Source organism: Oncorhynchus mykiss, chromosome 8 (genome assembly GCF_057628025.1).
Source record: "Oncorhynchus mykiss isolate SJ-2025 chromosome 8, ASM5762802v1, whole genome shotgun sequence".
Lineage (NCBI taxonomy): Eukaryota > Metazoa > Chordata > Actinopteri > Salmoniformes > Salmonidae > Oncorhynchus > Oncorhynchus mykiss.
The window spans coordinates 88,722,571-88,737,617 of NC_143029.1; the positions used below are offsets into that span (position 1 = coordinate 88,722,571).

A 15,047-nucleotide genomic window follows, 5' to 3' on the forward strand; every position below is an offset into this window, starting at 1 on the left:
TATTCTATTCTATACTATTCTATTATATACTATTATATTATTTTCTATTCTATACTATGCTATTATACACTATTCAATTATATTCTATACTATTCTATTATGTACTGTTCTATTCTATACTATTCTATTCTATTCTATACTATTCTATTCTATTCTATACTATTCTAGTATATACTATTATATTATATACAATTATATGCTATACTATTCTAGTATATACTATTATCTTATATACAATTATATTCTATACTATTCTATTATGTACTATTCTATTCTATTCTATTCTATTCTATTATATACTATTCTATTATTTTCTATTCTATACTATGCTATTATACACTATTCTATTCTATTCTATACTATTCTATTCTATTCTATACTATTCTATTATATACTATTATATTATTTTCTATTCTATACTATGCTATTATACACTATTCTATTCTATTCTATACTATTCTATTCTATTCTATACTATTCTATTATATACTATTCTATTCTATTCTATTCTATACTATTCTATTCTATTCTATACTATTCTATTATATACTATTCTATTCTATTCTATACTATTCTATTCTATTCTATACTATTCTATTATATTCTATACTATTCTATTCTATACTATTCTATTCTATTCTATACTATTCTATTATATTCTATACTATTCTATTATATACTATTCTATTCTATTCTATTATATACTATTATATTATGTTCTATTCTATACTATGCTATTATACACTATTCTATTCTATTCTATACTATTCTATTCTATTCTATACTATTCTATTATATACTATTCTATTCTATTCTATTCTATACTATTCTATTCTATTCTATACTATTCTATTATATACTATTATATTATTTTCTATTCTATACTATGCTATTATACACTATTCTATACTATTCTATTCTATTCTATACTATTCTATTCTATTCTATTCTATTCTATTCTATTCTATTCTATACTATGCTATTATACACTATTCTATTCTATTCTATACTATTCTATTCTATTCTATACTATTCTATTATATTCTATACTATTCTATTATATACTATTCTATTCTATTCTATTCTATACTATTCTAATATATACTATTCTATTCTATTCTATTCTATACTATTCTATTCTATTCTATACTATTCTATTATATACTATTATATTATTTTCTATTCTATACTATGCTATTATACACTATTCTATTCTATTCTATACTATTCTATTCTATTCTATACTATTCTATTATATACTATTCTATTCTATTCTATTCTATACTATTCTATTCTATTCTATACTATTCTATTATATACTATTCTATTCTATTCTATACTATTCTATTATATTCTATACTATTCTATTCTATACTATTCTATTATATACTATTATATTATTTTCTATTCTATACTATGCTATTATACACTATTCTATACTATTCTATTCTATTATATACTATTCTATTCTATTCTATTCTATACTATTCTATTCTATTCTATACTATTCTATTCTATTCTATACTATTCTATTCTATACTATTATATTATTTTCTATTCTATACTATGCTATTATACACTATTCTATTCTATTCTATTATATACTATTCGATTATATACTATTATATTATTTTCTATTCTATACTATGCTATTATACACTATTCTATTCTATTCTATTCTATACTATTCTATTCTATTCTATACTATTCTATTATATACTATTATATTATTTTCTATTCTATACTATTCTATTCTATTCTATACTATTCTATTATATACTATTATATTATTTTCTATTCTATACTATGCTATTATACACTATTCTATTCTATTCTATTATATACTATTCGATTATATACTATTATATTATTTTCTATTCTATACTATGCTATTATACACTATTCTATTCTATTCTATTATATACTATTCGATTATATACTATTATATTATTTTCTATTCTATACTATGCTATTATACACTATTCTATTCTATTCTATTCTATACTATTCTATTCTATTCTATACTATTCTATTATATACTATTATATTATTTTCTATTCTATACTATTCTATTCTATTCTATACTATTCGATTATATACTATTATATTATTTTCTATTCTATACTATGCTATTATACACTATTCTATTCTATTCTATTCTATACTATTCTATTCTATTCTATACTATTCTATTATATACTATTATATTATTTTCTATTCTATACTATTCTATTCTATTCTATACTATTCTATTATATACTATTATATTATTTTCTATTCTATACTATGCTATTATACACTATTCTATTCTATTCTATTATATACTATTCGATTATATACTATTATATTATTTTCTATTCTATACTATGCTATTATACACTATTCTATTCTATTCTATTCTATACTATTCTATTCTATTCTATACTATTCTATTATATACTATTATATTATTTTCTATTCTATACTATTCTATTCTATTCTATACTATTCTATTATATACTATTATATTATTTTCTATTCTATACTATGCTATTATACACTATTCTATTCTATACTATTCTATTCTATTCTATACTATTCTATTATATACTATTATATTATTTTCTATTCTATACTATGCTATTATACACTATTCTATTCTATTCTATTATATGCTATTCGATTATATACTATTATATTCCATGCTATTCTATACTATTATATTCTATTATTCTATTACTATACCATTACATACTATACTATATTATTCTAATCTTTTCTATGATATACTATACTGTTCTACTCTCAGAACTGCCTGTACTACTGGGGATTTTCTGCTTGGTTAGCCTACTACATCAACCACCCCCTCTACACTCCACCATGTGAGTACCACTCTCAACCAACAAATGAATGAATGGATGACAACTTTCAGTGTTGATAGATGGTTCTGCTGCTTAAGGTGCTGTATGTGTCTTACAGCGTATGGGAATCTTCAAGTCTACTCTGCGTTGGCGGTGTTTATGGTATGTAGCCTAATCTCCAAGTCTACTCTGTGTTGGTGGTGTTTATTGTATGTAGCCTAATCTCCAAGTCTACTCTGTGTTGGTGGTGTTTATTGTATGTAGCCTAATCTCCAAGTCTACTCTGTGTTAGTGGTGTTTATGGTATGTAGCCTAATCTCCAAGTCTACTCTGTGTTGGTGGTGTTTATGGTATGTAGCCTAATCTCCAAGTCTACTCTGTGTTGGTGGTGTTTATTGTATGTAGCCTAATCTCCAAGTCTACTCTGTGTTAGTGGTGTTTATGGTATGTAGCCTAATCTCCAAGTCTACTCTGTGTTGGTGGTGTTTATGGTATGTAGCCTAATCTCCAAGTCTACTCTGTGTTGGTGGTGTTTATGGTATGTAGCCTAATCTCCAAGTCTACTCTGTGTTGGTGGTGTTTATGGTATGTAGCCTAATCTCCAAGTCTACTCTGTGTTGGTGGTGTTTATGGTATGTAGCCTAATCTCCAAGTCTACTCTGTGTTAGTGGTGTTTATGGTATGTAGCCTAATCTCCAAGTCTACTCTGTGTTGGTGGTGTTTATGGTATGTAGCCTAATCTCCAAGTCTACTCTGTGTTAGTGGTGTTTATGGTATGTAGCCTAATCTCCAAGTCTACTCTGTGGTGGTGGTGTTTATGGTATGTAGCCTAATGTTATATCTACTCTGTGTTAGTGGTGTTTATGGTATGTAGCCTAATGTTATATCTACTCTGTGTTGGTGGTGTTTATGGTATGTAGCCTAATCTCCAAGTCTACTCTGTGTTAGTGGTGTTTATGGTATGTAGCCTAATCTCCAAGTCTACTCTGTGTTAGTGGTGTTTATGGTATGTAGCCTAATCTCCAAGTCTACTCTGTGTTGGTGGTGTTTATGGTATTTAGCCTAATCTCCAAGTCTACTCTGTGTTAGTGGTGTTTATGGTATGTAGCCTAATCTCCAAGTCTACTCTGTGTTAGTGGTGTTTATGGTATGTAGCCTAATCTCCAAGTCTACTCTGTGTTAGTGGTGTTTATGGTATGTAGCCTAATCTCCAAGTCTACTCTGTGTTAGTGGTGTTTATGGTATGTAGCCTAATGTTATATCTACTCTGTGTTAGTGGTGTTTATGGTATGTAGCCTAATGTTATATCTACTCTGTGGTGGTGGTGTTTATGGTATGTAGCCTAATCTCCAAGTCTACTCTGTGTTAGTGGTGTTTATGGTATGTAGCCTAATCTCCAAGTCTACTCTGTGTTGGTGGTGTTTATGGTATGTAGCCTAATCTCCAAGTCTACTCTGTGTTAGTGGTGTTTATGGTATGTAGCCTATTCTCCAAGTCTACTCTGTGTTGGTGGTGTTTATGGTATGTAGCCTAATCTCCAAGTCTACTCTGTGTTAGTGGTGTTTATGGTATGTAGCCTAATCTCCAAGTCTACTCTGTGTTAGTGGTGTTTATGGTATGTAGCCTAATGTTATATCTACTCTGTGTTAGTGGTGTTTATGGTATGTAGCCTAATGTTATATCTACTCTGTGGTGGTGGTGTTTATGGTATGTAGCCTAATCTCCAAGTCTACTCTGTGTTAGTGGTGTTATATCTCTCAGCCTCATTGTGTTTTCATTGAGTTCAGAACAACAGAGGAAAACATTCTTCTTCATCATCTGTCTTCAGAAATGGCTTCTTTCCCAAAAAAATGTATTTCTCTTTATTTTAACCTTTCTCTTTCTCTCTCCCTCTCTCTCGCTTTCTTTCTTTCTTTCTTTCTTTCTGTCTATTTTTCTTTCCGTCTCTCTCTCTCTTTCTTTCTTTCTTTCTTTCTGTCTTTGTACTCGCAGCTCTGTGAAGCTGGAAACTTCTCAATTCATTTGGCTCTCAATAACTTGGGCTGTAATGGTGAGTTGCCTTCCAGCATTTCTGAATGTGTTGTATTGATTGCATATTCCAGAACGATGTCATAGCCAAGATAGGTAATAGGGAGCAAGTTCCTGAAATATTTCTCACAAATTGCTAGTTGAGTCAGGAACATCTGTGTGGTAGTTTGCCAGCTGAGAATATATTTCCATGATGATACACATCTTCTCACAGTTGTGTCCTGCTGTCTACTAGGTCTGAGGCCCAAGCGGATCCCTTACCCCACCAGGAACCCCTTCACATGGCTCTTCTTCTTCGTGTCATGTCCTAACTACACCTATGAGGTGGGTCAAACTCACAGAGATAGCTAAGAGGACTCTGGAGCCCAATAGCTTGTTTTAGCCTGAGCAGTGCCATTGAGGATTTTTCACAATTTTGAAGTAGTCATCTGGGTGGAACTTCCTATGGGTTAAGGAAGGATCCCATAATTCCATGCAGGTCATCAGGAGGGATCATCCAATGAATTATATTCGTTAGCAAACATTCCATAACTGGAGGTTTCAGCAAATCGCCAACATTGTCTTCATACCTGTTTAAACAACACACTCTAGATGGCAGTGTGCCCCCTTTCAGTTTGTTTACCAACTCATAGAAGTAACAGAATAAGAAAATGGACTACTTCAAAATGGAGATGGCCTCAAGGGCACTGCCCATGCTCTCAGAAGCTACTTTAACACAGTCTTGTATGTATACATTTAAGTATGGCTGGCCCAGGCGGGAATTGAACCCACAACCCTTGGTGTTGCAAGTGTTGTGCTCTATTGACTTAGTCACACAGGAGAGTCTAGACTTAAGTTGACATTGTAGCATAATAGCGAAGACGTCAAAACTATGAAATAACACATATGATATCATGTAGTAAGCAAAAAAGTGTTAAACAAATCAAAATATATTTTATATTTGAGATTCTTCAAAGTAGCCACCCTTTGCCTTGATGACGGCATTGCACACTCTTGGCATTCTCTCAACCAGCTTCATGAGGTAGTCACCTGGAATGCATTGTGGAATACATGATTCCATATGTGTTATTTCATAGTTTTTACGTCTTCAGTATTTATTCTACAATGTAGAAAATAGTCAAAATAAATAAAAACCCTTGAATGAGTAGGTGCGTCCCAAACTTCTGACTGATACTGTATATGTTTTGATTCGTCAGGTGGGGACGTGGTTGAGTTTCTCCATCATGACACAGTGTGTTCCAGGTAAAACTACACATCTGTCATCGTTTCACGTGTACTTAGGTAGCAAAAGTTAGAAGCTGCTTACACACGTTTACAAACACGTATTTTCATAATACTAAGTACTAGAGATTCAGATCAGATCAAGCGTTGACCGCGGATAAGCCGACACATGCATCGCTCGATGTTTTGACGGGGAACAATCGCGTTGGGAGCTGTCAAATCGGTGAAAAAAGCTGCTCTTAAAATCAAATCTTATTTGATAATGTGATCGTTGTCACAAAGCCACACCCGTCCCACTCACTTATGAAGTGCAGAATGAGAAAACGTATAGAAATATAGCCACCCGTGGGAGAGATTGTCATACCAGTTACGTTGTACTGTGTAAATAAAGGTTATTCTTGTACACTGCCAGTTCTGCAGTCTCGATAAAGATTGAAATTGAAATTGAAAGACTGACATAAGTACGTGTGTGATACTAAAGAGACAATTCCATTCCTTTGTTTAAGTTTTAGTCACCAAATTTTGTGACTCTACTAACTAACTAACTGTTGTGTCTCTCTCTTTCCACAGTGGCCCTGTTCACGTTGCTGGGCTTCATCCAGATGACTATCTGGGCACGGGGAAAACATAAGATGTACACCAGAGAGTTTACAGACTACCCTGAACTAAGATCAGCTATCATCCCTTTGTTCCTTTGAGCCAGCCAGGGTTAACAACAAGAGCCTTAATTATACCCCTGTTCCTTAATTATACCCCTGTTCCTTAATTATACCCCTGTTCCTTAATTATACCTCTGTTCCTTAATTATACCTCTGTTCCTTAATTATACCCCTGTTCCTTAATTATACCCCTGTTCCTTAATAAGGGCTGCAAAGAATTCTGGTAACTTGTCACCAAATCCGTAGTTTTTCCCAGAAATCCCAGTTCTAAATTCCACATAATCAGAAGGAAATAAGGAAATCTGTAATTGTCCAACCAGGATTTCTGGAACACCTGGGAAATGTGGGTAAATTACCAAAATTGTGCGCAAACCTATTCGCTAATACTTTTGGCCAGAGCCACATAGGCCTCTTGCCGAATGTAGTGTACTACATAGGGAATAGAATGCTATTTTAGACAGACCCATTGCATACTCTACTACAGTTAGAGAAAGCAGTGTACTGGACACTGTGGTAATAGTGCACCTGTAGGGGATATGATGTGGCTCTGACCAAAAGGAGTGACACTATATGGGGGGGACAACAGATACCCAGTCAATAAGCGAGCTGTATATAAATGAACTTTGTGACAGCCTCTCGGTCAGAATAGGGTTACAAGGCCTCACTCAGGCCTGTGACTTAAGACAGCCTCTCGGTCAGAATAGGGTTACAAGGCCTCACTCAGGCCTGTGACTTAACCTCATCACTCAACTCAACACTAAAAGTGTACATTTGTAGCAAGGTTAAGGGTTTACACAGATAGTGTTCCAAAGTGTGGAATGATACAATAGATTGGTTTGATTCCCTTTAAACGTAGAGAATTTATACATTTTTTTATTCACCATAATCATTGTTGCAGCACAGTTCATGTGAGTGACAATGTGTATACGTTATAGTAGTGGTCTTGAAGTCTAGTGCACTTGAAGTCTAGTGTACTTGAAGTCTAGTGCACTTGAAGTCTAGTGCACTTGAAGTCTAGTGCACTTGAAGTCTAGTGCACTTGAAGTCTAGTGCACTTGAAGTCTAGTGCACTTGTTCCCCCTGTTGAAGGACGGACGGCCCTGTTCAGTCCAATCAGATATGAAGTAACCATAACTTTTAATTTGTGTGATATTAATAGTATTTTATCTGATTTGTTTACGTTGTTAGTTTTACAGTGGGACTGTTCTATTTTTTTTTTTCACAGTACTTTTGTGATATTTAATAAACCCATTTGGATTTAACAGGGTCAGTGTTTTGCTGTTAAAGCATGGCATCAGTTGAAGTTGATACACATATCTATTCTCATCCATAATACTAGCTATGACAGGGATGGGCAACTGGCAGCCCGCGAGGGGCCCCTTTTGAAGGCCCTCGATGGAGGGTGGAGGGTGGGGGTAGAATGCACAAGGTGCCATTTTGAAATGTGGTTGTACATCAGCAGTTTTTCTCTTGTTTTCTCTTTATATATCACAGTTGGAATGTTAGCCAAAACAAATTTGATTAGTAAATTAGTCTAGCGGCCAGCTATAAACAAAAGGTAGTAATCATGGTGGAATCACCGGCCGGGAGGGGGGGAGAGGGGGAGGGGGGGGTGGGGGGAGAGGGGGAGGGGGGGGGGGCATTTGATTTTGTTGGTCAGCCTCACATTTCTCTCCAACCTATAGAAAAATGCGTAGAATTAAAGGAAATGTGTTAGAAAATTGCCAAATCTGCTCTCTGTCCCAATGGTCAAAATTTGTAGAATTGCAAAATACTTGATTTAAAACAGCAAAATGTTCTTTACATCCAATGGCAAAATGTGTAGAATATATAAACCAAGCAAGATATTTCTACATTATTTGAACGGCTATGTAAATGAGCTAAGCATTATTAGTCGTTTTTGGGATATAAATGTGGGTATACAGACCCGCCAGCCACTATGGCCCCTCATAATGACTTCAGATTGTTTTGTGGCTCCCAACCCCGTCGAAGTTGCCCGTCTCTGATCGTAGGAAATGGAAGCGTAAATCCAGAGCTTCTTCTTGATTTAGAAACAGCATTTGTAACATGTTAAACACAGTTATCATGACATTTCAAATGACAAACTGAAAATGACATGAAGTTTCAAAAACAACAACAAAAAAATGGTAACAATAAAATAAACAATATATTTTGCGGTTTGTTTGTTACGTTGTGTTTGAGTCCACTACAACAGGAGTGAAAGCCTATATCATATATGTGCAGGCTTTCATTCCAGCCAAGCAGAAACTCACCTGATTGAACTAATCAACTAAGAGTCATTGTCTTCAACCGAGACTGCTTGGCTAGAACAAAAGCCTGCACCCACACGACCCTCCGTGGGTGGCAGGTAGCCTAGTGGTTAGAGTGTTGGGCCAGTCACCGAAAGGTTGCTAGATCAAATCCCTGAGTTGACAAGGTACAAATCTGTTGTTCTGCCCCTGAACAAGGCAGTTAATCCACTGTTCCCTGGCGGTCATTAAGAATTTGTTCTTAACTGATTTGCCTAGTTAAATAAAAGGTAAAATTACATTGTTCCCCTGCCCTATACATTAGGTGAGCATACAAAGCTGTGCTTAGGATATGACATCTGAAACCTTACCTCTTCAAAGCGTATCCTAAATAATCCCACACCAACCCACCTCCCTACCAGCACTGATAGCTACCTTGAGGGGGGAAAAAATGTACTTATTATGATTGTGGTTGTCTCACTTAGCTCTCTGTAAGTCTCTCTGGATAAGAGCGTCTGCTAAATGACTAACAGAATATGTCCTAAAGTGATGAAAATGGCAAAACACATATATAAACCAGGCAAGATTTTTTTCCTACATTATTTGAAAGGCTATATAAATTATCTAAGCATTATTATTAGTTTTGGTCTATAAATGTCAGTGTAAATGCAGCGCCATCTTGTGGTCCCGTATTGATACTGCGTAATAAACAAAACAAAACAAAATAGGGACCTATTCTCTGTGTTGGTGTGTTTAGTTGAAGAGGAAGCAGCCCCCTCATAAACCAAGGGAGCTGCTTCCTCTTCAATGAACACATGAAAAGGAGATGAGGCGAGGAAGCCGCCCCCCCTCATAAACCAAGGGCGCTGCTTCCTCTTCAATGAACACGTGAAAAGGAGCCAAACTATTGAGATCACACCCCTGGTGTGTTTGAGGAGCTATCTGCTGCCAACTGACGTCTGTGTCCTGCAAACGTGACCTCTTCTTGACTTTTGGCAGCCATTTTACACAATGCACAATCAACAGGCAAAAATATGACTTCCAAAGCCTAAGGAACATATTCCAAACATAATTCATGAATCTAACCATAATTTGAAAATGTTTTCATAATACTGCCAGTGTGCCTGTGCCGCTATTACAATGGAGAGGCAGGGGAGCCTAGTGGTTAGAGTTTAATAAGGGCGGCAGGGTAGCCTAGTGCTTAGAGTGTTGGACTAGTAACCGAAAGGTTGCAAGTTCAAATCCCAGAGGTGACAAGGTACAAATCTGTCGTTCTGCCCCCTGAACAAGACAGTGTTCCTAGGCTGTCATTGAAAACTGACTTGCCTAGTAAGGTAAAAATAAACAATACATTTTGTCGGTTTTCTGCATTAAACATTTTGACAATACATTCCGTTAGGAAGTCATATTTTCACAGGTTAACTTTCAAGTTTTAGTTTGTCTTCTGGTTTTTATCTTGATGGGGGAGACCTTGCGTTTGGTGGGGACATTTTGTTTTTCATTGCGCGCGTTGACCGCTCGGGGTTGTAAAACGTCCTCGTCCTCTCCTGCCTGCTGCTTAGCAAAGTTCACAAACACCTGGAGAACAGAGAGAGGAAAACCCATTACTATCAACACAATGTCAATGAAAACACTAATGCTCTATAAAAGTACTTTATAATCATATATTCACGACAGCTATTTCTCTCGCTGCTTGCCGAGTACGGTAACATCAATTTGTACTCAAGGATGTTCTGTAGTCAAGTCTTAATCTCTCATAATAAATCCTCCTGACGTCGGATGTCTTCCTGGCTGTGTTTGATGAGGTCATATTGCTGAGTCTATCCTTAAACATTGCCATGCTCATTACCACCTGTCGTGTGGTCAGTGAAACACTTAGTTGCTTGTCTTTAAACCTAAATCCTAAACACCTCATCCCTAATCTTAACACCAGCCCTGTAATTACCTGATCTAGTGTAGTCTGATACTAAATCCCAAACACCTAATCCCTAATCTTAACACCAGACCTATAGTTACCCGATCTAGTGTAGTCTGATAGACAGAGTATTCACCTGATCTAGTGTAGTCTGATAGACAGAGTACTCACCTGTTCTAGTGTAGTCTGATAGACGGAGTATTCACCTGATCTAGTGTAGTCTGATAGACAGAGTACTCACCTGATCTAGTGTAGTCTGATAGACAGAGTACTCACCTGATCTAGTGTAGTCTGATAGACAGAGTACTCACCTGATCTAGTGTAGTCTGATAGACAGAGTACTCACCTGATCTAGTGTAGTCTGATAAACAGAGTACTCACCTGATCTAGTGTAGTCTGATAGACAGAGTACTCACCTGATCTAGTGTAGTCTGATAGACGGAGTATTCACCTGATCTAGTGTGGTCTGATAGACGGAGTATTCACCTGATCTAGTGTGGTCTGATTGAGTACTCACCTGATCTAGTGTAGTCTGATAGACGGAGTATTCACCTGATCTAGTGTGGTCTGATAGACGGAGTATTCACCTGATCTAGTGTGGTCTGATTGAGTATTCACCTGATCTAGTGTGGTCTGACAGACAGAGTAGTTATCTGATCTAGTGTGGTCTGAAAGAGCAGTCACCTGATCTAGTGTAGTCTGATACACAGAGTTGTCACATGATCTAGTGTAGTCTGACGGAGCAGTTACCTGATTTAGTGAGGTCTTATAGAGTAGTCACCTGATATAGTGTATTCTGACAGAGTAGTCACCCGATCTAGTGTAGTCTGACAGACAGAGTAGTAGCCTGATCTAGTGTAGTCTGATAGATGGAGTAGTCACCTCATCTAGTGTAGTCTGATGAGGGAGTAGAAAGCTGATCTAATGGAGTCTGATAGATGGAGTAGTCACCTGATCTAGTGTAGTCTGATAGAGTAGTTACCTGATCTAGTGTAGTCTGATACACAGAGTACTCACCTGATCTAGTGTAGTCTGATAGACAGAGTACTCACCTGATCTAGTGTAGTCTGATAGACAGAGTACTCACCTGATCTAGTGTAGTCTGATAGACGGAGTATTCACCTGATCTAGTGTGGTCTGATTGAGTATTCACCTGATCTAGTGTGGTCTGATTGAGTATTCACCTGATCTAGTGTGGTCTGATAGACGGAGTATTCACCTGATCTAGTGTGGTCTGATTGAGTATTCACCTGATCTAGTGTGGTCTGATTGAGTATTCACCTGATCTAGTGTGGTCTGATTGAGTATTCACCTGATCTAGTGTGGTCTGATAGACGGAGTATTCACCTGATCTAGTGTGGTCTGATAGACAGAGTAGTTATCTGATCTAGTGTGGTCTGAAAGAGCAGTCACCTGATCTAGTGTAGTCTGATACACAGAGTTGTCACATGATCTAGTGTAGTCTGACGGAGCAGTTACCTGATTTAGTGAGGTCTTATAGAGTAGTCACCTGATATAGTGTATTCTGACAGAGTAGTCACCCGATCTAGTGTAGTCTGACAGACAGAGTAGTAGCCTGATCTAGTGTAGTCTGATAGATGGAGTAGTCACCTCATCTAGTGTAGTCTGATGAGGGAGTAGAAAGCTGATCTAATGGAGTCTGATAAACAGAGTAGTTACCTGATCTAGTGTAGTCTGTGATACAGAGTAATCCTCTATATTGAGTTTGTCCTTGTTGGCGACCACCAGCTGGAAGATCCTAGCGAGGGAGGAGGAGGCGATCTCATACTGCAGAGTGTTGTAGTGTTTCTCTCTCTGGACACACCCTGGGAAGCTGCTCTCCATGAAGCTCTCTGCTGGACCCAGCTCTGGAGATACGCCTGCTTTAGCTGCCTTTACCTTCATGGTCACCACGTAGCCATCACCAAACCTGGAGAGCAGAGGGAGAGAGAGAGAGAGGTTACCATGTAGCCATCACCAAACCTGGAGAGGAGAGGGGGAGAGAGAGGTCACCATGTAGCCATCACCAAAACTGGAGAGCAGAGGGAGAGAGAGAGAAAGGTCACCATGTAGCCATCACCAAAACTGGAGAGGAGAGGGGGAGAGAGAGGTCACCATGTAGCCATCACCAAACCTGGAGAGCAGAGGGAGAGAGAGAGAGGTCACCACATAGCCATCACCAAACCTGGAGAGGAGAGGGAGGTCACCATGTAGCCATCACCAAACCTGGAGAGGAGAGGGAGATCACCATGTAGCTATCACCAAACCTGGAGAGGGAGAGAGAGAGAGGTCACCATGTAGCCATCACCAAAACTGGAGAGCAGAGGGAGAGAGAGAGAAAGGTCACCATGTAGCCATCACCAAAACTGGAGAGGAGAGGGGGAGAGAGAGGTCACCATGTAGCCATCACCAAACCTGGAGAGCAGAGGGAGAGAGAGAGAGGTCACCACATAGCCATCACCAAACCTGGAGAGGAGAGGGAGGTCACCATGTAGCCATCACCAAACCTGGAGAGGAGAGGGAGATCACCATTTAGCTATCACCAAACCTGGAGAGGGAGAGAGAGAGAGGTCACCATGTAGCCATCACCAAACCTGGAGAGGAAAGGGACAGAGAGAGAGGTCACCACGTAGCCATCACCAAACCTGGAGAGGAAAGGGAGAGAGAGAGAGGTCACCACGTAGCTATCACCAAACCTGGAGAGGAGAGGGAGAGAGAGGTCACCATGTAGCCATCACCAAACCTGGAGAGGAGAGGGAGGTCACCACGTAGCCATCACCAAACCTGGAGAGGAGAGGGAGAGAAACAGGTCACCACGTAGCCATCACCAAACCTGGAGAGGGAGAGAAACAGGTCACCACGTAACCATCACCAAACCTGGAGAGGAGAGGGAGAGGTCACCATGTAGCCATCACCAAACCTGGAAAGCAGAGGGAGAGAGAGGCGTTGGGAGTAAGTCAGGTGCCCATGAATAGACCAACAGGTGTGATTGATGAATGAAATAGGTATTAAACATGGGCTTTACAACACAGAAAACAGCAGTTAACTTCTCCATTGCCACCACTTTTGTTTAAGTCAGTAGACATATAGCAATATCTTGAATAATACAATACAAGTATCATGACGTTAACTTTTACAAACCTGTGTTTTTCCACTGGGGGCTTCAAATCCTACGATGTCTTTCTACTCAAAACCACAATTCATTTGATCAATCTGAGTCTTTAATTGAAACAATTAAAAAGCGTGTCACCCTGCCTCTGTTTTGGTAAACAGCTAAGGGATGGGACAGGAGAAATGTAACCCACTCAAATTCGTAGACAAAGCAATGGATGCAAGGACTGACCATCCATGATATAAAAATGATAGTTTTAAGCATGTTTTGGTTTACATTGTTAACAAACATTGTAGTAAAACAGGCTCATCATTTGGGTTCTGATGGGGTACGACAGTTGAACTAAGCTCATGAGACATTTATAATTTATATTTATTCTTCAACAATCAATGGATTATTAATTTATAAGTCCCAAGACTGATGTATCAACTAAGGACTCTAGCTTCAAAGTATTCAATAATGTGTATTCGGTATGGAATCAAGGCATCAGAACGCACCAGAGAACACCAGAATAGAGCTCCCATACATCACCATACTCTCCCAGCCCGGGAACTCCCTGGCTGGCTACATCCCCATACTCTCCCAGCACGGAACTCCCTGGCTGGCTACATCACCATACTCTCCCAACCCGGAACTCCCTGGCTGGCTACTTCACCATACTCTCCCAGCCCGGATCTCCCTGGCTGGCTACATCACCATTCTCTCCCAACCCGGAACTCCCTGGCTGGCTACTTTTATATTTGTCTGGTTACTCCATGTACTGTGATCAGTGACTCATTTAGATCTCGTCAAACCAAATGTGTTATTTTTCTTCTAGTTTAATTTGAAATGATGTGATTGTTGTTAAATCTTCCTCTCTTTTTTTTATGGTCCTTCAAGACAGATAGGAACACTTGTCCAGGGACACGACCAGTAGGGACAGAGTCTGGGGAGTGATGGCTATACTGAGGCCAGTGCAGGATGAGTGCCTACATTACATGGAAGACATACTGTATTTGAGGTGCTGAATGGTAACAGTATGGT

The 15,047-nt window shown here is 38.0% G+C and overlaps 2 protein-coding genes across 4 annotated transcripts in view; one reads left to right on the plus strand and one right to left on the minus strand.

Annotated features, from left to right (window-relative positions):
* The window catches only part of LOC110530851 (very-long-chain enoyl-CoA reductase), a 33,395-nt gene extending 25,385 nt beyond the window's left edge, over nucleotides 1–8,010 (plus strand). Inside the window, exons 7-12 of the mRNA XM_090182925.1 lie at nucleotides 2,789–2,861; nucleotides 2,959–3,002; nucleotides 4,833–4,890; nucleotides 5,104–5,192; nucleotides 6,065–6,110; nucleotides 6,660–8,010. Of these exons, the coding sequence (XP_090039051.1) occupies nucleotides 2,789–2,861; nucleotides 2,959–3,002; nucleotides 4,833–4,890; nucleotides 5,104–5,192; nucleotides 6,065–6,110; nucleotides 6,660–6,787 (438 nt within the window). The 3' untranslated portion in view covers nucleotides 6,788–8,010. The remainder of the gene's footprint in view (nucleotides 1–2,788; nucleotides 2,862–2,958; nucleotides 3,003–4,832; nucleotides 4,891–5,103; nucleotides 5,193–6,064; nucleotides 6,111–6,659) is intronic.
* The window catches only part of LOC110531043 (ATP binding cassette subfamily A member 4b), a 146,218-nt gene continuing 139,128 nt past the window's right edge, over nucleotides 7,958–15,047 (minus strand). For 2 of the 3 annotated variants that reach the window (XM_090182921.1, XM_036986622.2), the window contains 2 exons: nucleotides 12,593–12,842; nucleotides 7,958–10,575 (listed from right to left, as the gene is read on the minus strand). In XM_090182921.1, the coding sequence (XP_090039047.1) occupies nucleotides 10,423–10,575; nucleotides 12,593–12,842 (403 nt within the window). In that variant the 3' untranslated portion in view covers nucleotides 7,958–10,422. Of the gene's footprint in view, nucleotides 10,576–12,592; nucleotides 12,843–13,606; nucleotides 13,746–15,047 lie in introns of those variants that run through there. The other variant, XM_090182922.1, reaches the window with a different exon arrangement.